Below are 27,586 nucleotides of genomic sequence, written 5' to 3'. Positions count from 1 at the left end.
CCAGATTACATAAAACCCTCTGATACCCCTGCAGTAGAACGTGCGTCGGGTTCCTCAATGTCTGGAACTGCTCAAACAACGGAGCCAACCCAGAAACTCACATCCTACACACATCCACATCCTAGTGAGTGGTGAGTCTGAGGAATTGAGGGAGATCCTTTCAGATTTATCCCACATCAATCACGGATTACACTGTCAACCTCAAATTAAAATAAAGTACTAAAAGTCTCCTCAGCACCGCCGACCCTAGTGTCTCCAGCTTCGGCACCACAGCCTCAGGGCTGAGGCCACACGGTCCCAGGCGTCATGGTCTGGGTCTGGATGCGCCTGGCAGCCGTGGCTTGGATGGCATTTCCAGTGCAGTCTGGATGCCGTCGAAGAATCCACCGTTTGGCGCTGGATTTGTGTTCCTGGCGCAGATTCACGGAGGATCAGAGCGGATTATGCACAGAGAAATGTCTAGGGCCTCAAGGGCGAATCAATAAGTCTCACTCTGGCTTTTCCTTCACAGCAGAGTGTAATTTGCATGTATTAGCATAGTCTGATCACAATCCAACTCCCACAAGTACCCATAGGTGCCCACTTCATGACCATTATCCAGGCTTGGAATTTTGTCATTTTAGGGGCAAGGCCATTTGGCCTTCCCGTTCACATTTTTTTTAAGGGCACAAAGGCCACATGACAGGGCACAAAGGCCATTTGGTTCAATTACGCGGGTTTTACCTTTCAGATTAATACCTTAACATTCTCATTCACCAAGAAACATTAATTATGTATTAAAACATTTGTTTTAATTTAAAAACATTGAAAAACATATCATATTGTAAAACATTGCATTTAGAGAGACTGTGAGTATGGGAGGGAGAGAGAGAGAGAGAGAGAGAGAGAGAGAGAGAGAGAGAGAGAGAGAGAGAGAGAGAGAGAGAGAGTAGAATTAGAATGTGTGTGTGAGAGAGAGAATGTGAGAGAGATAATGTGAGTGAGAGAGAGGCTGAAACAGTGTGCAAAGCCTGGCCATAGAAGTGAGAAGTTACAGACAAACACTTTCTCCTGACACAGTGCAGTGCACAATATATTAAATATATTAGAAAGAACTTTTTTGGAAAAGGACTGCCTGAGTTCATCTAAGAGTAAAGAATAGCAATAGTGTTTTTTAATCGTATACGTTAAGTTCAGCCATAACCCACATAAGTCAGTCATGTATTATATCAAAACCACTTAGCAAGAAAAATACTAGATTCAAAGCTGTTTCAAAGCAAATTATTTGCGTTACTGTAAAAAAAAAAGTAGCTTTGTAGATGCGTGTGTCGTTGTGGGATGCTTCATTAAATTAGAGTTGCTTACAACGGATGTCGACAAAGTCTTTACTCCTGGACATAATGTTCACTTTACATGCACGTTCTTACACTTGACCTCAATGAATTTGAAGTAGTGCTTATATCTCCACCTTGAAAATGCCAACTTTTTACCATTTCGCCATTTCTACGGCTTCATCGAATCTGTTTGGTGTTTGTGTGTGCGTGTGCGTGTGGCACGCATATCCTGGCTTGTGTGTAAAAACACTGGCTCCGATTGGCTACCATGAAACATGACTCTGCCTTAGCCAATAATAATCGCTTATTTCTTTGTTAACCCACCTGGTCCCCTCACTATCAGTTTGTGTGGAGCCAGGGGTGCGTTCGGATTACGCAGTTCATTCAATCAATTCATAGCATTTAACTGTCAGTAACGGTAACGGCGTTGTAACGACGGAAGAAGTAATTAGTTAGATTACCCGTTACTGAAAAAATAACAGCGTTATTTTAAACGGCGTTATTACAAATACTGCTGAGGAGGCTGGTTGACGTTCTTCTTTCGTGATGTTGATACTTTACCTGTATCAGTTGCGCAAGTTCTATTTTGGAACAATCACAGCAGAGCAATCGCTCTGATCCACAGGCCATGGCCGTCATGGCCGTCGTGAAATTCCCACCCTGCCATTATCATTTGCCAAAAATGAAAAAAATCAACAAGAACTTTTATAGTGTTTTTTATAGCACCTTATCGTGCAATCAAGGGCCTACCACGTCAAACCAATAAAGGTGTCAAGATGGCTTGTTTGAGAGGGTATCAGTCGTGTGATCCAGGTGTGTGCTTTGTAACGCTGTGTTCAGATCGGTTCTGCTCAGTCTAATCACTCCCTGATGGAGAGCCATCGACAATATTGACAGAGCTGAATCACCATCATTAGATCTCCTGTTTGAACAAGATGTGAAAAAGCACACAGGCGAAGCATTCCAACCCGCTCAGAAAAACACACACACACACACACGATCCACATAGGAGCGAGCCAAACCATCCGGGAGCCGTATCCATGGCAACCCGCTCAGAGTAGGAGCAAAAGACGGCGACTTGATTTCCAAGGGACTGATGTAATGATGCAAAGTGCTGAGGGGAGCCCACCGTGGAGACCGTAAGGAATTAGCTGCGTCACAGCCAGGTGGAGGGGAGGTGGGGGGGAGGTGGGGGTTACAGGCGAACACACTGGGGGTCCGCAGGGGGGGTGGAGCAGGAGGGTGGAGCATACATGATGCTTTCCAAGGACCGATTCCTCTGTTCTGGCTCAGCAGTGAAACGGCCCACTTGGATATATGTAAGGGATAATGTAGAGAACGTCAATCATTATCGGGAAAATAAGCACCGACAGGGCGAACAGGACATCGACGCGAAGCGGAGGTGTCTTGCTTCGCCCTGAAGGGGCTTATTTTCGATAATGACCGGCGACGTTCTATACATTATCTCTCTTAATACACAGCTACTTGCCAGAACTCAAAAATAACTTCACACGGTGTGTCTTTTTACAATTTATTTGTTATTACCATGCGTAGTGTTGATCAGCAGAGAAATAGTCCGCCAAAGACGTTGACGTCGCTTAGCGACCGAATACGCTGGGGTTGATAAGTCACCGGACTACTTGCGGAGTGATACGAAAGACTTGAATCAGAGGCAAAAAAATCCACTTTCCTTGACAGTGGTCATTATATGCTTAGCAACGGTCAATTATCGAAAAATAATCCACCGCCGGATGTCGGGAAGGCCCATGCAAGTGAACGGAGCGTTCCACAGCATTGAGAAGAGCCGTGTAATAAAGCTTCATAACACGCCCCACAGTAATCATCTAGCAGAAATGTTGATGATAAGTGTAAGGGATAAAAACACCGGATTCATAACTGCAGTAAGTAAGTTATCCTGCGTGGGTTGAGGGAGCTTCCTCCCAGCCCATGTAGGTCAATGGCGGAAGAGTGGAGATATTATTCACAACAGCAAACAAACACACCCTCCCCGCTCTCCGGTCCCCTGGGTCACAGCGAGGCGTCCCATGGTGGACTTTAATTAAATCTCTGCTCCGCGCTAGTCGCTCATCCGCCGTCTCCAGCCAGTCGGGGCAAAGGAATCATTCATTAGTCTAATGCCCTGCAAACACACGCTTTATACAGCGCTGTGGTATGGACTGGCGCGGATCGCTGGAATCACTTCGACACGCTAAACACTACGCACATGTAGTTACACATCAGCCGATGTAGAGTACGCAGGGCATGTGTGACGTAGTGGCGGATGTGTTGGGTTAAAGTGCCCTTATTTTAAACCAGGGCTTGTGTCTTTTGTGGAAGTGTGGAATCAAACGCCCCCTGATTCCGAGGCGGACAAACAATGGGATCTGGTCCTGACCGCACGCTAGCTGGGCCCATGGTGGAAGGCGTGAGTTCCCATAATAGCTGATAACAGCCACTCCACTGTTTCCCATTCAAAGGCTATTATGTAATTGCTGAGTCGTGCATCAGCATTGGCCTCCCCTTCTCTCCATCTTTTCTGCCCTCTACCCCTCACACACACGCAAGCATCTATTTTATTTTTTTTATTGATAAATAAATTGATTGGTAATGCTTACACTTGCATCATCTTTTATGATGTCTGTTTATGTGTGTGCAATTGTGTATGTCAGCCAATTAGACTACAGCCTACACGTAATGGGTAGTGGCACGTTGTGCCCTGTGTGCTTTGACAGCATCATAATCTATATAATTGCACATTCTGTTAAGCTATTAACAGCCACCAGGCTGCACCTGTGCCTCCAGCTTCTGAGGGATTTTTCTTTTTTTAAATGGGTCAGATCTAGAAATATCCCAGCTCTGCCAGCAGGTCGGTTAGGCTCCGCCCCCGCATCGTTTCCCTCTGCCCATGAAAAGAACAGGATCTGGACGGTGATGCTCTCCCATCGCTGGGTCCGTGCTGCCCCATCATGATGAAGAACACCAGAATGAAGGAAGAATGGAGACGTTAGAGTCATGGGTGTGTGTGTGGGTAAGCTGTACCAGGCTATGGCTTTGTTTTCCTCACTGTGTAGTCTTCAGTTATTCATACCAACCCATTTTTCCATCTGTATACCTTGTGCTGTCCTCGGACCTAAAGATATCTACTCAACTGAAGTCTCAAATTGCTCAATTTAAAGTCTGACGAATGAAGAAATACCTTTATTGAGAGGTTTATCTGAGAGGGTGCGCAGTTTATTGTGAGATCATTTCTTGCTTTTCTGGGGGAGACCTGACTTGGGGAGGAGGAGATCAGAGAGATGCAGTTACCTTGCCCTTCTGACCTTTCATGAAGTGTTAGTAGGGTGTAAACTACACGATATCCTGCCTGCAAATTTGATGCGCATTCCATATATTTTTAATTGCAATGAAAACTGTGAGAGTTCATAGACATTGATCCAGTAATTAAAATCGAACAGTCTATGTCAGGAGTCAGGAGGAGTCATGAGGAGTCATGAGGAGTTGTGTCGTTTTTGAAACAGAGATTGAAAGTACAATTGAGATATCCTCGTTGAAATGTATTCGGTTCAATGATGGCCGCAGTTCTCGCCTGGTACAACTCAGATCCATTGTTCTCTGCCAGCTGCAGCTGTCTGCATTCAGATCTGCAAAAGATTCACTACGTCTCAAACCATGAATCCAAGTATTCTTCGGTAAAGACGGGGATACGCATCCAAGATAAACCTCTGTGTGGCTGTTGTCTTAGTTTCGTTCAGGACCAAGTAGGATTATTCACACTGATGTTTCTGTGTATCCAGACACACTTGGTGGCTTGCTACATCATCCACTTGTAAAACTGTTAACTGCAAGCACTGGCAGGATTATCCTTAGATTCAAACCCTTACTTTTTCACAAAAATGTGTATGAATTATATTTATATTTTGTATTATTTACTTTTTGAGTAGTCTTCTGGTTGGCTGAATGGGTCAGGCATTTGGAAATACAGAATGAAGCATGCACTATATATTCAATTATATGTAATATATAGGCCGACTATATACACAAATGTGAGACTTTAGAAGATAAGAGATTCTATTTTAAGAGTGATAGTGGTCAAGTGCAAGTGCACACCACCTTGTGGTCAGTGGTCACATATGCCTAGTATACATAAACATTGTATATTAGTGTATATATTAATGCAGATAGTTTCAAATTAATACATTTACTTTAAAATATCACTGAATATATTTATTGTAGAATTAACGATGATTGCTTCATTCAAGAACAAAGGTGAAAAGTATAATAATAGTCAGAGGTTCGATCCCCGACCTTGCCACTTGTGTCACGGTCGTTGTGTCATTGGGAAAGACACTTCAGCCACCTTGCCTCATGTGAATGTGTCTGACTGCTGTATGTTTGAGGTGGTGGTCGGAGGGGTCGTAGGCGCTGAATGGCAGCCATGCCTCTGTCAGTCTGCTCCAGGGGCACCTGTGGCTACCATCGTAGTTTACCACCACCAGTATGACTCTGTGTGAATGGTGAGTGTCATTGAAAACTATACGCGCTATACAAAATAAATAAATTATTATTAAAATCTTAAAATAATTAGTAAAAGTAACAATCCATAGTAAAAACCATAGTCACTGTTAGTCATAGACTTTATTGAATATGTGCCTGCATTTGATAACATAATTCACATCATAGAGCTACATTGCATATAACATATAATAGATTTAACATTTTTTTCCATACACATACTTCAATACTCCACCATGATTTACAATTTTGCATCTTCTTATATTAATTTGCATGTTTTCATATTTTTTTTTTTACACATCTGGCAGGCATTCACTGACTGATTGATAGTTCAACAGACAAGATATTTCAAACTATCATAGTGGGCTTTAGAAAAACGGTTAAAATCACTCCAGCAAATAAAAGAACAAGTATACATTTACAGTTAAAATATATCCACTACAAACAGTTGAAACATGAAATAAATAAAAACAGATGGCGACCATTTTGCCATGACAACCCTACCAGCCTGAGGGACGTCGTGATGGATTGTGTATGGCATGACACCTTCGGAGAGGCCCTCCCGTTTCAAGCCATTCGTCACAAATTACACACTGGGTATGAGAGGGCCCAGGCTTCAAGGCTGGATCTGTCTTTGGCAGTGAGCTATGCCATGAAAAATATAAGAGTAACTTACCTACTGAGTCACTGGCCAAACAAATACACATTTCTAAATGAAAGAAAATGACAAGATATATGTCGCCTGACAATTCAAAAATGCACATTGCACATGCCGGAGCAAATCAAACATGAGCTCGCAAATAAGTTTGGTTACCAGGCGAGGATATATGTAGTCAACGCACATACCTACGAGCCAAACACATGTAAATAAATAAATGAAGAATTAAATAAGTACGTCACTTCATAAATGAAGAACAAATGCATCAAAACAGTCGACTCCACCCTTGAGAACAAGATACCATTGAAAAGCAGCTCACCTAGCAGCAGGGGGTAAAGAGGGCCGTTTGGGTCGAAGGCCGCAGCAGCAAATCAACTTGTTTTTTTCTGTTTCCACAAGTTACAAGACAACACATCCACACGTTTTACACACCACTGATCACAAGGGGTCACTGTGGCTACATGAATGCGTTGATACACACAAAGCCTGCGGTAGGGGGTGCAAAGGGTCAGGGAGGAACTCAGCGCTTAATGTTAAGGTATTGCGTCCTTTTCTGGAGGATATTGCCTTATTGTATTCAAACAGGTGTGGGGGGGGGGGCTTCTCTCAATGGAAGACAGTTTATCAGGGGTTGACGAAAACAAAGGATTAAAGATCCCAGAAGGATCCAGGACGTGTGGACAATAGTCCAACGGGTTTATCAAAAGCGTAGACGTCACAGAAATGACACTAGGATCGCATAAGTGCACATAAGTATTACACACCTACGTCAGGTGGACCCCCACCCATCAGTATTAGACCTACGTCAGGTGGACCCCCACCCATCAGTATTAGACCTACGTCAGGTGGACCCCACCCATCAGTATTAGACCTACGTCAGGTGGGCCCCCACCCATCAGTCAGGTGGACCCCCACCCATCAGTATTAGACCTACGTCAGGTGGACCCCACCCATCGTGTTAATATACAGAAGTCCTTGGCTCAGTGGACTGGAGCAGAGTCCTGGCTAAACGCGTAGGAACCGATTTCATGCTATGCCTTAGATATTCTTTCAGACGCTAAATTGTGTTTTTGGTAGTACAGATACAAGGTTAAGTATGTTAGTTTTGAAATAGATCTTAAAAGGACACTAGAAATCCCCACTGAAAGTTACGGTAGTTAATAGGATTAACTGTAAGTTAATCAGTGGCATTAGTGAACATTTCCATCGGTTTGCGTTTAGTTTTGCATTAACTCAAAAGAGATAGATAAATTATTAGAATAAGATTGAAATAAAATAAATCGTCGACCATATATTTATTTATCAATAGCATAATTTTGTTTCATATGTAACTGACCACCTATTACATAGTAGTAAGATTACTGTGCTGCACTTATGTATTCTAGTATATTTGATCTCTTCCATTCAGCCTGAAAGCCTGTGCACGGATCTCCTATGGCGATCAAACAAACCTGAAAAAGTTGTCTATACATATATCAGTCAGCATCATTGAATTCAAGTATAACTCTTGTATTATGAGTGCAAAAATAGTCCAATAGTACTTAATACATTCTAGCTCATGAACAAACAAAAACCAAAAACACAACACCATGCATTTCCTTCAGCACCATTAGGACATCAACACCAATCGTACAAAATCACAATGGAAGGCCCTCACCCTAGCACGAGCGTCACAATCAAAGTGGGCAACCCTGAGATCCCGCCATTTGACTGATTGTGCTCTTGTGCTCACAAGGCATGCTATTAAGGTGAAGGGTTTGTGAGAGAAATAAAGAGAGAACAAAATGGCAGCGACGACATTCCCACAACACCAAATAAGGCTACTATGCTAACTACTTGAGCTAAAATTGACGACACTGTTACAAAGAGCCAATACTACTGGGGATTGGAGATCAAATACTGCCTCCATGTTGACATGCAGCTAAAACACCGACATGATTGGAAAACAGCTCAGAAATAAGATGTCCAGCGTTCACCAACACCAAACAATCTAGTTTACAGCTGGGCTGATTTGATTAGGCATCCCATGATTTGTTGACTGATTTAAAAAAAATCATAATTCACGCCATGCCACCAACAAACAAGTAGAAACCCTTGATTTGGGATTGTAAGGTGTGTCTGTACATAGGTGTGCTTGCATGTGTGTGCATGAGTGTGAATTTGAGACAAAGAAAGTTAGTGTGTGTGTGTGTGTGTGTGTGTGTGCGTGTTTATGAGTGTGCCTGTGTCTGTGAAAGAATAAGTCAGTCTGTGTGAACGGAGGTGTGTAAGTGATTAAGAGTGTGTGTGGGTCTGAGTTAGTGTGTGTGTGTGTGTGTGTGTGTGTGTCTACGTGTGTGTGTGTGTGTGTGTGTGTGTGTGTGGTTGGGTACGCATAATAGATGCCGATCTTCTACATGTGCAAGCAGGAACACACAGCCAATGAGTGTGAGTACATGAGTCAGTGAATCACCCAGGCATCTGCGCCTTCAGTGGGTCAAGGAATGTTTCAGACTGAGTCTACGTCGATTAACTATCCTCGTGTTTTACTGTTTAACCTATCGCGGCAGTGGGTGTTTTAGGGTTCCCGTTGGCCTCGGTGTGAGAGAACCGTTATTAGGTGACATGTTGTTGGTCCTTGTTTGATTTGGGGGGTGGGATGAAGAGAAGGAGCGGAGGTTCCTTCGTCCTGTAAGTCCATGTTATTGTCACTTGCACTGGGGGCGTTTCACGCTCACCCTCAGTCGGAGAAGAGACTAGCAAAAGACTTGCGGAGGTCGCGTACGGCCTCAGCCTTCAGCTGGTCCCGGCTAAGGCTGGCCCGCGTCTCCGGTGTTTCTGGAAGGTTGAAGGCAGTGGTAAGAGACTGGGACTCGCTACTAAAGGAGGAGGAGGAGGAGGAGGAGGAGGGGGGGGGGGGGAAGAGGAGGAGGTAGAGGAGGAGGGGGAGGTTGAGGAGAGAGGGAGGAGGAGGAGGGGGAGGAGGGGGAGGTTGAGGAGAGGAGAGGAGGATGGAAGGAGAAGGAGCAGGAGGAGGGGAGAGGGGGAAGAGGAGGAGAAGGGGAGAAGATAAGGAGGAAGAGGAGGGGAGAAGAGGGAGGAGGGGAAAGAAGGAGAAGGAGGAAGAGGAAGAGGAGGAGGAGGGCAGAGGAGTGGCAGTAGAGGGGAGGAAGAGGCTTTTAACGTCATGCAGCAAACCCATGGAGATGGAGGAGGGTAGGGCGTGTCGCTACGGTGACGACAGAGTGGTGCACTTCCTGTGTGTTATTGTATGACGAGCTCATCATATGCGGGAAAGTAGACTTGCATCTGAAGAATGTAATGATGAATCATGTTTTTTGACAGCGCCCCGACATCAAAAGAATGCACTAGGATTAGGTTAATGATTAGTATATGTATGTTTGCATTATTGCATTTTTATGAGTTAACATTCTGATCTTTTTTTAAAATTTATATTGCTGTTATTATATTGTATTGTGTTTCCACAATTCTATTTCAATTTTTCTAATTTGTTTATTTGACCGTTTGTATGACGAATATATTTTTTACCAGCCGTTGAGCAGCAGAAGATGTTAACATTTAGACTGGACCACAAAGAAACCTGCAACCTTAAACCACATTCAGCATACAGTATAGTTCACATGTTGTCCCAGAAAGGAGATATTTCTGGATTATTTGTGCCTAGTCTGTCCCAAGTACCACTGCTGCTGCCAGCCACTCAATCTGCACGAGTGGCACTCTTTCAGAGGCCAACTGCCATAGCAACATAGCATGGTGTCCCACTCGAGCCAAGCTAGCCGAATCCCCCCCGTGAGAGCCCACCGCCAGCCACAGCAGAACCCTGTTCTGGTTTCCACAGGAGCTGTGGACTGGGGAAGAACCGCAGTGGCTTAGAGTCACAGAAGCACTGTGTTGGCTTGTCTTATTTCAGCAAACTACATTGTAATTGTTTTGTTAGCATTTCTTCCGATTAAATGAAGGAATAGCAACTGAATCAGTTCATGATTGGGTGAATAGATTTTGTGATGTGGTAACAAGGTCAGGTATTTCACTATTATACTATTATTTTTTTATAATAATGATGAGTCACATCATCAAAATAATGAAGTGTAATATTAACTAAATTATGTCCAAAACCTTTAGTGACACTGCACGGTTAAAAAACGATTAAAACCTTTTTTCCATTTTAATTATCAATTAATTATGAAATTCCATATTTCAGTGATGTTAATGATTTGAAGTAAGAATCCTATTTTCTTTCCTATTTCCTTGTCGTCCTAGGAGTTTCCTAAACAGTGGACACACCTGTATTCATCCACACACACCTTTACTTACTCTGTTTTCAAAACAAGGATAAGGAGCAGTCACATACTATTTTAACAGCTCTGTGGTCTCAGCCCGAAATTCCCCCTGATCCGACGGTCCCGAGGCAATCTGCATCCAGTGCCAGTAGGAGTGGATGAGGGGGAAGATCACGCCCGCATGATGTGGCTGCTATGGAAGTGACACGCTCTCTGGAAATAAATGTCGTCTTGTGTAAGTGCTGCAGCAGCGGTGAGCTGCAGAAACACGCAGGCTGCATGCGCACTAGGGCGGGGACGGTGATCCAGGAGCAAGGGATGGGTCCTGGCATGCAGCTCTGGAAGCGGGCAGAGGATGAAAGACCTTCCTTTCATCCCTTCTTTGCACTTAGGGAGCGTTTCCGAGGCTACAGTGGAGCTGCAGAGTGCGCTCACACGTCTACTCACTTTAGTGTTGGAGCGTTGCCCGCCGACGCCTCGTCCAGGCGGGGCTTCTGGGGGGGCTGGGGCTTCTGCTGCAGCGGGGGTCTGGCGCCCGGCCCTCCCTGGCCCGCCGGTCGGGGCTGCTGGGTGGTGGGGGCCCCTCCCGGGCGGCCCTGCTGCCCGGACGGCCTCTGCTGCGGGGATCCGCCGCCCTGGGACATCTGCCTGGGGGGCTGGCTGGGCCTCTGCTGCGGGGGCTTCTGCTGGCCCCCCAGGGGCTTCTGGCCGGGGCCTCCGGGCTTCTGCTGCGCGGAGGCCGACTGTTGCCTCTGCACCGTCCCGGGGCTCCGCTGGGGGGAGCCCTGGCCGGAGGGGGGTCTCTGGCCCTGGCCGGCCGCCGGAGCCGGCCGTTGCGTGGCCCCGGGCCCCTGGCCGGGTTTAGAGGGCGCCGGCTGGCTGCCGGGCTCGCTGGCGGCCGTGGGGCTGGCCCCCGGGTGGGGAGCAGGGGGCTGGCCCTGAGGCTGGGGCCGCTGCTGTGAGGGGCCCTGCTGGGGCCCACCTAGAGCACAACGCCCACAGAGTCCTCACACACGTCTGCGCCGTCTCAGGGTTATGTTAAGTTAAGTTAAGTTAAGTTAAGTGGCTATGTAAGTAGTAGCAGAAATCAAAGAAATTTTAAATCAAACCAATCTGATTTGGTACTAAGCTCTTAGTCACTTTTCACTTTCCCTTTTCCAAAGTGACCGTTTTCTAATTTGTGTCATAGCCAGGATAAACTTGTGATGTTTCTCTTAACATTGGTATGAAACAGAGCCAATGTTAGTCGTGGGACAGTACTTAATATAGTCTTTACTACTTTGGTTTATATATACCTATGTGTACATGTGTAGGTGTGTAGACATTAGGCTGAACCAAAGCACCTCTGAGCTTCACCATGGCAACATTCCAAAATGATCGTACAATAGAGAATTGTATTACAGTATATATTGTTACAGTAAATATATATATATCTATATACTAACACATAATAATTGTAGATAATATAATAATGTTGGATTAACACTAACAACAACATAACTAGGTCGTAAAGGGGTGGATGCTATAAACATTATTGCACTGCAGAATCAAAGGGGCTGAACCACAAGGCCGTCTCGGCGCTGGCAGGGGGGCTGCAGCGGCCATCTTACCCTGGGTGGGGGGGCGCTGCTGGGCCTGGGGTACCCTGGGCTGGGAGTCGGCCTGGGGGGACACCGTCTTCTGTATGAAACACCCCGAAAAACCCCGCCATCAAAACCACACAGTACCATATGACCCGGGCTTCTAGGTTTGATGATTTGTCCGATTAGACGGAAAATATTTGATACATCCTCAGTGCAGGATTTTCCTCAACAGATGATAACCATGAATAATAATAATGAATAAGAATAATAACCATGAGGAAAACGGAACAAAGGAGGATTGTTCTACTAATAAAATGCATATCAGCTCTGTTCTATTTCCGTCCCGCCGGCAGCCTCCTCGTCGTGTGTCGAGTGCCGGCCAGACGGGGGGGGGGGGGGGGGGGGGGTGGGTGAGCGGCAAGTCAGTGAGTCTGAAACGCTGCGTGGTTCCGGGCACCTGAGGGGGCTGGCCGGCCGCGGAGCGGACCGCCGAGGGGGAGGCGGAGCGCGGGACGGTCTGGTTCATCCTGGACACCACCAGCTCAGCGATGTGGACGCGGTCCTCGTCCTGCTGGTCTCCGATCAGCGGCACGGAGCAGTCGTCCACCTGAGCGGGAGAGACGTGACGAGACGTGATGAGCGACTAGACGCCCTCCCCGAGTGCCACTGCTACCGCCAGCCGCTCGATTTGTGTGAGTGGCGTTCATTCAGAGGGCAGCTGCTGACCACCGTCAGCCACAGCAGAACAGTATTCTGTTTTACACAGGAGCTGTGGACGGCGTAACATTCTAATGGATTTTGTTAGAAAGTTAGCAATTATTTTCTTCAAATTGAATGCAAATTGAGTCAACCCGCTCCTCGTTCTGCTCTCTGAGGAACGAGAACCCGCTCATCGTTTTCACGGACACCACAGGCTGCGCTCTGGTACCTCGATGATGTAGTCCTTGCCGTCTTTGCCGTGCAGAGCCTCGACCGCACATATGTCCAGCCCTCCGAAGACCTCGGAGCAGGAGTCCACCCACATGCGGTACCTGGAACGGAAGGGGGAACAGATGGAACCAGAACACTGGAGAACCACCAGAGAACCGACGTTGGCTCTGAGAGCCGGTGCTTAGAGTCGGGTCTTACTTGTCTGACATGGCCACCTGCTCCAGCATCGAGGAGCCCGTGTTGGTCTTCCAGTTGCCAGATATTGAAGTCCTCCTATCGTAAAATGAACCATTATTTCTGCATCAATAACTTGATCAATATCATTGTGCAGATGAAGCTGTTGTAGGTTGAATTGAAGGTGCTGTAGGCAGGATTTAGGAGCTATTATTTGAGTGTCATTTGTTAGAAGTGGCATTGTCCCCGTCAGCTTTTAGTGAAGGAAACACACTGTGAATACTGTTTCCCTCTGCATGAGCCATTTGAGATTTCAGACTACTCCCGTGTCACTTCTGACCAGATCCATTATGGAACACAAGTCCTGATTGGATCGTGGGGAGAACCCATCTTGCCTGTTAATCACCAAGTGCATGAATGAAGCACTCCTCATTTACTCACTTAGATGGCCCTATCACACATGCACTGTAAGCCGGACCTTCCAAGGCTAAGGATAGGTTACCCAGAGTTTACCCGGCACAGGCCCCTAGTGTAAAGCCCGGAGAATCAGTGAGACAGAGAGTTCACAATGAGTGAGTGGGCGTGTTGCTAACGTGTTGCTGACGTTTCTATCTACGTGTATCTGTGTAGCTGCTTCATAGTTTTCTCTTCTCGCCTCGCCTGTTGTCTCTCTTTGCAACTGTCTAATCTTACCCACAGCACCTTGGCATTTTGGTAGAATGGAACGCTAAATGTTGACTCACATGTAAGCCTTGTAATTGTTTCCAATCTTCTGGATGCGGACGTCGTACTTAGCGTCAATGAAAGGCTCAGACGTGGCGTAGGTCTTGGTCAGAGCCACAACACTGGCAATGTCTTGGAAATCGTACTGGTTGTCCACTTTGACCTGAGTGGGCAGGCCAAAGGTGTTCCTCCAGTAAGAAGAATAAAACAATAGTATGCACAGGCTTGTAATCCAGGCAGAAATACAGTAGTGGCCTTTTTACCTTGCCCATCCCAGAATGAGCGTGACCCATCTTGATCACCACGGGGAAGACGGAGGAAGTGAGCTGTAACCAAGGAACAACAATAGTCTTTCATAACGGTCTAACCCAATCAACAACATAGGGTCTTTCAATACAACATATTTAATAAAGAATTTCAACTACTGCTCATTGTTCAGACAATGTTCACAGGCAGACTGTCTGATGGACTGCCAGGTAGATAGACGGTTAGATAGATGGATTGATGGATGCATGGTTAGATAGACAGATACATAGACAGACAGATAGACAGACAGACAGATGGAAAGACAGACAGACAGACAGAAATACAGACGGATCGGCCGACAGACAGACAGATAATAGAAAGATGATAGATAGATAGATAGATAGATAGATAGATAGATAGATAGATAGTAGGATAGATAGAGTGATAGATAGACAGACAGACAGACAGACAGACAGACAGACAGACAGACAGATAGATAGATAGATAGATAGATAGATAGATAGATAGATAGATAGATAGATAGATAGATAGAGTGATACATAGATAGATAGATAGATAGATAGATAGATAGATAGATAGATAGATAGACAGACAGACAGATAGATAGATAGATAGATAGATAGATAGATAGATAGATAGATAGATAGATAGATAGATAGATAGAGTGATACATAGATAGATAGATAGCGTGATAGATAGAGAGACAGACAGATAGACAGACAGATGTCTCTGCAGTGCAGCATAATGACAGTGACCTGGAAAATCAAGACCCTGTCGCTACGCTCACTCCAGCTTCCAAAAACAAATCAGACACCGCAGTGAGAGATGCAGAGAGGGCCTCAGCTGCTGTGGAACACAAATATTGACCTGCACACCTGCTGTGACCCATAAAGAAAGAGGATTGCCTGTTTGAAAGGGTACTTTAAGGGATGTTTAAACTGCAGGTTATGTCCTGGGGTAGTGGATGAGGCAGCAGAGAGAGAGAGAGAGAGAGAGAGAAAGAGAGAGAGAGAGAGAGAGAGAGAGAGAGAGGGAGAGAGGCGAGCAGATGGCCAGACTACCCACCATCTCCTTGTGGTTGGGGTAGTAAACCTGCTCTATCAGCGGGAACTCTTCTGGGCCCAGAGTCTTGGACAGTCGGGTCATCTGGGCAAACTGAGAGGGACAAACACAACAGAACGTAAACCCCTGTCCGTTTCCTACCGTCAAGACACGAAGAATAAAAAAAGCGTCGACGTTCACAGCAGTGTCCCGAGTACGTACCACCCACGGTTTATCACAGAAGTTGTACACCGAGTGCAGGGAGTTGACGCTCTGGACCCCGGCATACTGCAGTCCGATGACGATGCTGCGGTGGTCGCCGTGCCTGGCCATGCTGAAGGCATGCTCCCTGACCAGGACGAAGTCTGGCTTAAAGGACCTGGGGCAGACCGGAGAGGGGAGGCCATCGGTAAAACACTACGTCAACATCCACGAGGGCCACTCCGTTAATAGTTCATGCCAGAGGGCACCTACTTAGTGACTTTATGGCCGTTCCGGATGGCGTCGATGTCCACGCTGTAGGAGCCCGTGGAATGGGCCACCAGGTTGATCTCTGAGAAATCTGCCTGGAAGTGGGAGAGCAAGCGTTGGGCTTGGATCTTGGACCGTGTCTGGTGCCCCCCCCCCCCCCCCCCCCCCCACCCCCTTGCTTGATGCACGCAGCGGTCACAAGCATCCCAGGAGATTGGGCGCCTGGCAACCGGGTACCTCAGGTTCATGATAAGTTATCGAAACCCCAGAAAGAAGGGGATGAAAATAGCCCGTGGAAAACGCTGGAGGACCTCAAAGTGAAAGGATCTTGGCCTGCAGCTTAGGCTGAAGCATGAGGCTGTTCGCTGAGCACAGCGCCTCTCATTATACTGCAGTTCCAAAGGGTGCTTTGGTTAACAATTTACCAAAAAAGGGTTGTGGACAAATTACCGCTTAAAACATCTGAATTGCAAATTGTAAACAGCATAGCAATTTTTATTATAATACATGCAGCTTGGTGGAGAGTTCTAAAAATGTTAGACCGTGGGTATTTAGTGAAAGATGTTACATGGGACGCCCTCGACGCTAAACTCTAAAGTGTAAATACTCTACTAGTGGAATGGCCATCCTAACCTGGTCTAACAAGTCAGACGTTAATATCTAACGTGTGCTGGCAGACCAGGTCAGACCTGGGTGAACAGGACAGGTTCCTTTTCGCTTCATATTTGTTTGCACTAATCCTGTCTCTGGTGGCGTGGATCGGTTTGACTCGTTTGACACAGACTCGGCCAGCAGTCCTGAACTGTAAACACGTCTTTGGCAAGGCCCCAAATCAACACCGTGTGGGCTGGCCGCTGTAGAGTCACACCAGTACGTTTGCTTTAGCAGAAATCTCTACAACCAAACAGGAAACAAGGCGTGACGCCGCCCCTGGTATTGGCTGGTTCATGGCGCCGTCTCCCCCCTGAAGCTGTGCTGTGATACAGTAGGACTGCTGCATCCCAGATCAATCCTAACCCGGTTCCCCAACACACGTCTCCTCTGCTGTGGATCTCTCTGAAGCTCTGGGCCTGGTGTTCAGGTGAGTGTGTGTGCCAGGTCAGGGAGGAGGGAAACGAGGTTCATGAGGCCACCCACCTGTTCCACCTTGATGTCAAACTCCCCATGGACCTTCCTCCCTCTGAAGACCTTCGCCCTGCGGAAGAACCACAACCCAGGCGGCCAGCGGAGAGGTTACATGTTGGCCCATTATGGCTTAAGGTCTCCCTTAAAACCTTTTGATTTGAACAACTTCCCCACTTACTGCACCTTAGAGTAAGGGGAGAATTAAGTGAGGGAGCTGCTGTTGAATCAGAATGCATGTCATGCAACGTAGGTGTACTGTATTGTGTAGTTTGCAAGAATTACAAATAAGTGAATTTATTTTAAATTAAATTGTATCATAGAATATCATATGCCTACTTGTTCTCATTTATTTTTAGTAATTTAAGACTTGATGTCCTACATGTTAAAGGCCTTAATGGCCTAATGTACAGGCTAATGAAACAGCATTATTACTTATTGATAATGCATCGTTGTAAAAAGGTTAGCCTGTAAAATGGCTTCTTCCCCCAACCTCTGCTGCATGGCAGACAAGTCTTATCCTCACCTCATCTAAACCCCAGAGGCGGGACGTCATCCACACACATGACAGGGACGGAACTAGGTTAATCATACGACCTTCTGGAGCGACGCTATAGGTCATTATACCAGGAAGGTTCTCCTCACCAGTCCGTCTGCTGGTCGTCGATCACCAGCAGTATCTTAGCACTGCTCGACACCCCGGCTCTGTCCGCTGCCTCGGTGAGTGTCGCAGCTGCTGCGGCGGTGGTTTGCTTCACAGCGTTGGATAAGGACGAGAAGAACCCGGCTCCTCCACCACCTCCACCACCACCACCACTGGCTGCAGCGGCAGCGGCTCCACCTCCAGACGGCTGCTGCTGGCTGGTGGACTGGCGGCGCTGCTCCGGGGGCCCAGGCGACACTGCGGGGCTCGGCGGCTGAGCCGGCTCAGGGCGTTGGAGGTCCGTCATGTAGCCATTAGGCAAATTGGAGATAAAATTGCTGTCCGAGAGGCGTCGACGCAGGTAGTTCATGGTGGAGGTTTAATATCGCCGAAGGGGGAGGAGGAGAAGCTGCAGGATGAGAAGCTGCAGAAAGCCGAGATCCTGACCACCGGATAATGAATTCCAACTTGTTCCTCGGAAATATCTACTTTCCCATCTGTAGACCAACTGGTCAATGCAGCCTACACAGAAACAGACATAGTAGTATAAATAAGGGGCAGACCCTAGTTATCAGACTCCTGTAGTTTCTAAGCATGTCGTGACTGATGAGGCCAAACAGGGACTCCAGCTAAATGCATTTCAACTTATTTTTTTAAAGGCAATTACCCGCTTCAGAATCTGACATATTTTTTAGATATCACACACATCGCCACCCTAAGCACATTCCCCTTAATTAACAGACTGCAATGCAACATATGTGTTGCTCACAGAGCAGAGAAGCGGTAATTGTCGCCGTGGAAGACCTACCTCTGAACACGTCCCCAATCCGGTGTGAACGGAGAAGTGCTGCTGCGCTATCAGGACGCTTTAGAAGGAGATGCACACCCTACCCGCCTCGATGTCACTCGTCCTCTGCCCGAACAGGCCACGCGTCGGTGATCAGCACCTCTCTACCAGCCACTGTACCCAGATATAGGGCTACTCTGGTCCGGTTGTTTTTTTTTTTCGCATCACCTGCTCCTTAGTAGTACTTCTTCTTCCGTCAAGGCGCGGTGCAGCTTTCCGCTCGGTTCTGCGTCACTCCCAGCGCTCCTGGGGGAGATGCCAGAGCACTGGTGGAGTAAAGGGGTGGTGCTGATGCGAGGAGAGTGCAGCCAACGGGATGGACGGGGCTGAGGCTGATGGTGGTGCTCACGCGCTATTGATTAATCAGGGCAGTATGGTGTCTGTCTGATGATGAGGAGGACGATGATGATGATGATGATGATACTGATCGTCCTCGCATCACAACTGATAAGAGACCTGAATTCCTTAAAACATCGGTACTACTGCAGCGAAGCGAAACGCTTGTATAAATTTAATTCGTTTTTATTTTTTCTATCAGTGTTTTCGTAAAACACATTTTAAGGGATGGGCCACCTGCTTGGCAATGCATTAGAAAACGTTGAAACTCGTTAATAAGATAATGATTCCACCGCACCGCCTAATGACGGTAGCACTTCCGCCTACTTGTAAACTGCTGCCGCAAAGAGACCGGTGTCTCTTCAGAGCATAATGCCGCTGATATGTTACCTTTTGTAGGCCACCACCTTTATAAACACGGTTTCTTTTGCCTTTACTTTTTATGAAGTCTTGAATGAATGATAATGAAACTTAGCACCCCCTATATTAATCTGCTCAAATCATATTATTAATATTATTATTATTATTCATGTCAACGCCGTTGATGATGATAAATAGGCTGAGATTACTAATGACCAAAAAAAAAATACATGCCACACACACACACACACACACACATGCATGCCACACACACACACACACACACACACACACACCCACATGCACAATTATTCAGCCACCTGCATGCCACACACACAAACACACACACACATACCCACATGCCTGCCACTTACACACACACACACACACACACATGTATGCCACCCACACACACATACACACACACACACACACACCCACACATACACCCACATGCATGCCACACACACACACACGCAGAAACCCACATATGCCACACACACACATGCTCAGCAGGCAGTCCGTTATAGGTTGGATGGGTGGAATCTAGTCATAAAAAATGAACATAGAGTTGTAATATTGAGACTAGCACAGAGCCTTCAGCCACAACACACAAGATTAAACCCATTAAATACACCAATGTGACGTTGGGGGGGGCGGGGGGGTTAGGGGTACAGTTGTTCTATTTCCTCTGCATTGCGTATCTGTACGTGTGTGTGTGTGTGTGTGTGTGTGTGTGCCAGTGTGTGCATGTGTGTGTGTGCGTGTGCCTGCATGTGTCTGTGTGTGTGTGTATGTGTGCGCCTGCATGTGTGTGTGTGTGTGTGTGTGTGTGTCCAGACTTCCTCTTTGGCGTGCTCCGGCAGGACAGGTCTCCTGGCAGCTGCAGGTTCTGGGACTTAGGGCTCTTTGTCTGGCCGTCAACAAAGGGCCCAGGATTAGCGGGGAGGCCGGGCCCCAGCTGGGTGCGTGTCCGGGCAGGTCAGCAGGAATGACGGTGGGCTCCTCGGAGAGACAACTCAGCGCAAAAATGTGGTTTGGTGAGATTTTAGATTTGCGGCATAAAGGAGGGTAGGGGGTTGTGTGTGTGTGTGTGTGTGTGTGGCGGGGGGACGGGGGGACGGGGGGACGGGGGGGGAAGACAAAGAGCAGGTGCTGACTTCATAAGGTAAACACGTGGACTTCAATTCCTACACAGCCTGAGGGAGGTGCTTTTTAATAAAGGGGGGAAGAAAAAGTATAGGGTTAGCTCTGGTGCGTTTCCCAGGTAGTCCTGATTGAGCTTGAATTAAATATACTTGAATCCAATTATATCTTGAATAACATACTATGTTACTATTACTATACTATTACTGTGTAGTATTAGTGGAATAGTGTGGTTTGTTTTGGAGAACCGAGCCAGGGGGTGAAAGCGCGATTACTCAACGCCTGAGATGGTCCCTCTTGTGCCCGCAGCACAACAAGCGAACTGAGAGAAAGGAGGGAAAGGCTTTTGATTGGCTTGGAGGCGGCCAATAGGAGCACTGGGAGAGAGTCAAAGGGAAGCCATAGCACAGCTCTGCTCACACCTGATACATTACCTGGTGGAGTTCAGAGCCAGCATCTCATTACCTATTAACCCAACCCATAACTAGGGCTCATTGTGTCCCGCAAGCCCCAGCAGTCAAGGTGTTTCTCTACATTTCTCTTTGTATTCTGCGGAAGAAGAGAAGCCATGGCTGTGGCCAATTTTCACTATATAACCCGGATGAGCAGCGGCTTCAAGGTCTACATCTTGGAAGGTATGTTTGATATTAACTCTGCATCTTTACTTTACGTCACGGTGTGATAAACATTACCTTGCCTTGATGAATATGCTTCTCTCCACTTTCTCAACCATCTCACAACTTTGGTGCAATATTTGCATATCATTGTAATCCTGGGAAACTCTTACATTAAACAGTCTGTGTGGTGTATAGTCATGCTACAAAGTGTGTATATATATATATATATATATACTCTTATAAACAGTATATTTTTACACACTCATTTGATACAGCTCTACGTTACCAAACAGCTCTTTATATGTTATGAAAACTAAGAACAACATTCACACGCATGTCTGTAAACTAAGTTTTGAATTCCAAACATTTTTGATTAATATAGAATAAAGAAGAATACAGAAACACTATTCAAATTTAAACAACCAAATGAATATAATTACAAATATGAAACCTCTCATTCATTTCTATCCTTCATGGACTGAAGACTGAGCGGAAGATCTTGCTTCCTATTTCTGGCTGAATCTGCACATGCAGTGCACAGTACAGACAGGTCAGGGCCAGGCGATGTGTTGGTTCTGGTAATGCTGAAGAAATAATCATGCCTGAGGCATCAGAAAATCAGCATAGGTGTGGTTTCACCTGCACCCACCCCCCTCACCCCTCCCCTCCACTGCGCTGTGCCTACAGTGGTTAGCCAGTTAAGAATGTGTATTCACAGGAGCAGCGAGGTGTGACAGCCCAGCAGAGATGATCACCTCTCCATTGTACTCGCTGCCTGTGCAGTAGCTGGGCTCTATGTGCTGATTTCTCTCAGCTTCCTTCTTTGTTTGAAGCGTATTCCCGCGTCCCGTTTGAATACAGTTGAGTGCCGAGAGTGGGTTCCTGGGCGTTAGAGAGGTGCTCTGGCTTCAGGTCACCTGAGTACAGTCAGAGCACCTTGTGAAGGGCATCACCTGTCCGTGGTTCTTCGTCCACTAAAAGGTGTCCAGACGGGTTGTGTTGTGACTGTATGCACAACTATCAGCAACATCTGCATTCATTGTTGTCACCCAGACCCACCAGCCCCCCCCCCCCCACACACACACACACACACACACACATAATCACACACGCTGGTGCACAAACCAACACACACACACACACACACACACACACACACACACACACACACACACACTCTGGTGCACAAACCAACCAACACACACACACACACACACACACACACACACATACACATAATCACACACTCTAGCGCACAAACCAACAGACACACACACACACACACACACACACACACACACTCTAGTGCACAAACCAACAGACACACACACACAGTCACACACTCTGGTGCACAAACCAACCAACACACACACACACACACACACACACACACACACACACACATACACACATAATCACACACTCTAGCGCACAAACCAACAGACACACACACACACACATAGTCACACACTCTGGTGCACAAACCAACACACACACACACACACACACACACACAGTCACACACTCTGGTGCACAAACCAACACACACACACACACACACACACACACACACACATACACACATAATCACACACTCTAGCGCACAAACCAACAGACACACACACACACACATAGTCACACACTCTGGTGCACAAACCAACACACACACACACACACACACACACACACAGTCACACACTCTGGTGCACAAACCAACACACACACACACACACACACACACACACAGAGTCACACACTCTGGTGCACAAACCAACACATACACACACACACACACCAACATTTCAACCTTTAATTACTCGAGCAATTAAATACGTCAAACACAAAGGGCCTCACAATGTGTTTGTGTGGCAGAAACTGTTGCTTTGATTAAAAAAACGAAAGTTTTTTTGATCAGGAAGCGTTTGGGTGAGATTCAAACTGATATAACGACATAAAAAGGCCAACATCAACAGCCACTTTCTTGTTGCTCAGCCAGTCTTTGTACCTCAGACACACGCCCTATGAAGTCAGGGTTGCTCTTAAATCCAAAGGAAGAAAAAAAAAAAGGAACATAAAAAGAAAACGATTGAGCAGGCTGCATGCCAAGCTTATGCAGAAAAACAACATTTACCGTTAGTATTGAGGCAGATGTATAGTGTGTTGTAAGACACACTAATCAGGTAGTTCAAGTTCTCCAGCTTAACGAAGTTTACAATTAATGGGTAAAGGAACATTTCCCACGATTATTAGTCATCCGCGAATGTGTCACACATCAAAACAACCACCCTGTCCTCAGAAGTATCAACATCCATTTTGCTTTGTTAACTGACGGCCTCTGAAACCACCTGTTTCATCTTTAACCCCAGATGACTGTCTCATTACTGTCACACCGCTGCAGAGTCGCCCTCAAGCTGTTTATTAACCCAGGAATATGTTCTTTTTTCTTTTGAAAAAAGGTCAGCCCAACCTGAGGAGTGAGGACCGGTACCGACACATGACCACAGAACGGGTTCGAGGCCCCGCCGTCTACCCAATCAAACGCAAGCGCAGCCACGACCGCGGCCTGACTCTGGAGGAAAGGTCAGCAAAACTATTATTTATCATTTTTGTTCAAAATTTAATACAACTATTCAAAGGTTCAGTCGACCGCAACAACAAAAGCAGGGAAACGTGCAAGCATGCAGAACCCATGATTTCCACATCAATGAAATAAACCAGGTCTGTCTGTCTCGCTCTCTGTGTCCCAGGCGAGAGAGGGCCCTGAGCCGGAGCAGGGGCCCCCAGAGAGCCCCTGTGCTCCCCGTCCCGCCGAGCCCCACGTCCACCTGGAGCCCCACCCCCAGCCCCACCAGCCCCCTGCCCCACCACGCGTACTACGCCCCGGTCATGGACGAGCCGCTGGCCCTCATCAAGAGGCCGCGGCGGGAGGAATCCGACGCCACAAAGGACAAGACGACAGGCTCCGCCCCCAGCCAAGCGCAGGTAACACGATCGACGCCGTGTTGTTCCCGACTCAAGTGATTCAAAAGGCCTCTGTCACTGTCCGAGGACAACATGCCCGCTGCGACTTGGCCGGCCCACTGCCACCCCTGTGTGTGTGTGTGTGTGTGAGTGTGTGTGCGTGTGTGTGTGTGTGGGTGGGAGTGTCTGGCTCTGTAGTCTCAGCATAGCTGCAGGCTCCCAGAGCGACTGTGTATCGCCCATTATCTGGAGTCATCAAACACAACGACTCAGGCATCCTATTCCCCGGATCCCTCACAGGCCCGTGCACGTCCGCGCTATGCAACCCAGCCAGAATCGGGATAGAAAATGTGAGCAATCCAGGGAAGAATGTGGCGAACAAGACCAAACAGTGGGACGGCTCCCTGCTCTGTTGATGCCATCACACTGGGAGCGCTCACTCTCCCGTTAGCAAGCCCAACCTGTTTAATCGCTTCTCGGGTATCTTTGTTTTCCTAACAAAAAAGAACTCCCACAAAATGTCGTTTTGGAAGAATATACAGTTACGGAAGGGTTGTGTTGCAATCTCAACTGAACAATGAAAGGGAAAATAAGGGAAGTGAATTCTGATATTGTGTGCTGATCATTTCTCTGTTGTATCCAGGGGATTTTCCTTCTGTGATCTGGGATTCTCATCGGTCTCTTGTCTCCTTTTGTTCCTTTAGATGCGTCCCTCTGTGATCACCTGTGTGTCTTCGGTCCGGAGCTCCGGAACCGTGTCGAGGTCTGTGGGCCACAGCAGGAACTCATCAGGTCAGTTCCTCTCTCTCCCCCCCCCCCCCCAGCCATTACACCTCACCTAGAGGCTGCTCCACCACGGTGGTGAATGCCTCTCAGTGTGTGGATGTGTCCCAATAGATGAGCTATATTCACATCTTTGATTAGAGCAGGGGTGGCCAAACTTTTTTGCTTGTGGGCCGCATACAGAAAGAATGAGAACGTCAGGGGGCAATATAAAATATAAAATCAAGATCGCCAGTTTTCAACCAGTTAAAACTGAAAGAGCAACATGTGTATGTAGACCAGAAAACCCCATTTGATTGCCAAAGCATTCTATAATACTGTAGTACTCAATCCTATTATTCCAATTGTTTAATTGTTGAGATCTATGAGCAATCTTTTAACTGTCTGAGTAAAATGTACATAGAAGAATGGGCCACATTACATTTTATGTAGAGATTTCATGGCGGGCCACTTAAAAGAGACCAACAGGCCGCATTTGGCCCCCGGGCCTTAGTTTGGCCACCCCTGGATTAGAGGAACATTACTAGTGTGTGTGTGTGTGTGTGTGTGTGTGTGTGTGTGTGTGTGTGTGTGTGTGCGTGCGTTTACGTATGCATGCGTGTGTACGTATGCATGCGTGTGCGTGTGTGTGTCTGTCTGTGTGTCCGTACGTGCGTCACATTACACTAACCAACGCCTCCCCCCCCCCCCCCCCCCCCCCCCTCTCTCCGTGCGCAGTCACCTCCGACAGCAGCTACGACCACGGGGTGGAGGAGCACTTCCAGAGGAGCCTGGGGGCGGCGTACCGGCGCGCCCACCCCCAGCAGGCCTCCATCGGCGTCTCGGTGGACGACCACTTCGCCAAGGCCCTGGGCGAGAAGTGGCTCCAGATCAAGTCCAAGTCGTCGTCCTGCTCCTCCACGCCGCCCAGCTCGCCCAGCGTCACGCACTCGCCCGTCTACGGCCAGACCCTGAACCTGGCCCACAAGGGGGCAGGGAGCAGCACCTCCTCGCCCACCTCCGGCCCCTGGGTCCTTAACTGAGACCGCCGGGACGGGACGGGGTTGGGGGGGGGGGAGAGACCTCTGAGCTGGACTTGTTTCAGTTGGACTTGTTTTTCGAATTACGGTTCACATTTCAGTGGGTGTCTCTGTGCTCTGCGAGGAATCAAAGGTGACCAGAAAGGCGTTTAGAGGTCACTCTGTCACACACACACACACACACACAAACACACACACACACACAAACACACACACAAACACAGACACGCCGGACACTGAGGTGTGGTGAATGTGGACGACCCGTTGGAAAAGGTGTCTCTGAATCAAAGAGCCATTAGTGCAAACAAAGGTAGCATTAATAGGAGTGTATTCAGGGGTGGTTTCTTATTTTTTTTTACTGCTTGTGAATAGCGCTTTAGTAGCTGGAGTAGAGGTTGACAAGGGATGACTGGGATTGGACCAATCAAATCCTTTACATTTCCTTTAGTATTCTTTGGTGTCATTCATTTCATGCAGTCTGATTGTAAACCGTGTCATTGTATTTATATTCTGAAGTCACTCCTTATATTCATTCCTTTATGGAAATACCTACTGGTGTCGGGTTTTTTAACTTTTATCAAAAGTAAAACATCTGATAGCTTCAAAAAAAAAAATCCAGTATATGTCAGGCCAAAATCTTGCAATTGTGTGTCTGCCATTCAACAACTTGTTTAATAGTGCGTTGTTCAGATAGCTGAGGTAGGTCACCTCGAAAAAAAGAACATGAGCTCACACATTTTGTTGCTTTAGAGACAACCACAAGAACACAGCTCTATGGCGCACATCTGTGTGTCACAAGCCAGAACAAGCTCAGAGTACGGGTTAGAGAGCGCTCCTAGATCTACGGCGCTCTTTCAGGTCAGACGCTCACACGGACACCTGCCTGTTGAAAGGGCGAGCACCCCAGACAGGTTAATTTCAGCCGTGAGTCAGTGTGTGTGTGTGTGTGTGTGTGTCTGTCGGCATTGCATCCGGATGAGCCGTGGTGGTTGTGTATGTGACTGAACGCAGATCGAGGGACGGGAGGAGGAGAGCAGTGTGTCTGCGTGTTGGATTTTCCCCCGTAGGTTCAGGGAATGCAGATTCGTGTCCCAGCAGGCACTTTAGGGCTTGTGTTCTGACATTCCTGTCTCCTGAGAAAATCACTCTGTCAGATCCTACAGATCCTGTTTGGCAAGGCCCAGGGAGGGAGGGAAGAGCAGGAAGGCAGGGTAAGGCGAGAGAACCAGGCCTGACCATGAGAAACAGCCTTTTGCTCGTCAGTTGCTTATTTGCATGCTCAATCTTGTTCCACTTTAAAAAAAAAAAAAACCCTTAATGATTAAGGGAGAGACGTTTCCAGCGTTATGTGAGACGGTGGAAGTGCCCGTGTTTTCAGTTTTTTGTTTGCTAAATTGCTGGGACAAGCTAGCATGTGGTTCATGTGGTTTGATGCTGTGGAACTGTGCAACTTGGTTGGGAATTTGTATTTCTTATAAAATAAAACCAAAAATGAAGATTATGCCGGAGTTTGATTATATTGGTACATGAGTAGATGGGGTATCAGCACACACTTCAAGGTACGAAGGACATTTCTGACATTTCTGTGTGTGTATACACTGTTTGGTACTTGGTCTGGCAGTTTTGCTGTGCACACATAAGAACTGGATGGATATTACTATTATTTGCTCCCTGTTTCAAGTGGTTTCAAACTGGTATTTCCACCTGGAATGCATTCTTTGACGGTTTTATTAGAACAGAGACATCAACGACACCTAGAGGGCAGCGGGCGTAGTGCACCAGTATGCCGCTGCGATAAAT

At 47.1% G+C, this 27,586-nt stretch overlaps 2 protein-coding genes across 2 annotated transcripts; one reads left to right on the top strand and one right to left on the bottom strand.

The window, feature by feature from the left end:
• Positions 1–9,202: 9,202 nt before the first annotated feature.
• Positions 9,203–18,087, bottom strand: syn1 (synapsin I; the record flags this gene model as incomplete). Its single annotated transcript, XM_084467829.1, has 13 exons — positions 9,203–9,338; positions 11,211–11,745; positions 12,374–12,443; positions 12,804–12,953; positions 13,275–13,377; positions 13,475–13,549; positions 14,194–14,336; positions 14,437–14,499; positions 15,506–15,595; positions 15,704–15,860; positions 15,956–16,047; positions 17,090–17,147; positions 17,720–18,087. The coding sequence occupies 13 exons, from the start codon at positions 18,085–18,087 to the stop codon at positions 9,203–9,205; spliced, it is 2,040 nt and encodes a 679-aa protein (XP_084323955.1).
• A 2,887-nt stretch (positions 18,088–20,974) lies between these two features.
• Positions 20,975–25,789, top strand: vgll4l (vestigial like 4 like; the record flags this gene model as incomplete). The annotated part of the gene is made up of 5 exons (XM_084468210.1): positions 20,975–21,041; positions 23,480–23,603; positions 23,771–24,005; positions 24,689–24,776; positions 25,485–25,789. The coding sequence occupies 5 exons, from the start codon at positions 20,975–20,977 to the stop codon at positions 25,787–25,789; spliced, it is 819 nt and encodes a 272-aa protein (XP_084324336.1).
• Positions 25,790–27,586: the final 1,797 nt, after the last annotated feature.

Source organism: Micromesistius poutassou (genome assembly GCF_964030765.1).
Source record: "Micromesistius poutassou genome assembly, chromosome: 5".
NCBI lineage: Eukaryota > Metazoa > Chordata > Actinopteri > Gadiformes > Gadidae > Micromesistius > Micromesistius poutassou.
The sequence above is the reverse complement of the archived record's forward strand: the minus strand, read 5'-3'. Positions and strand labels throughout refer to the sequence as shown.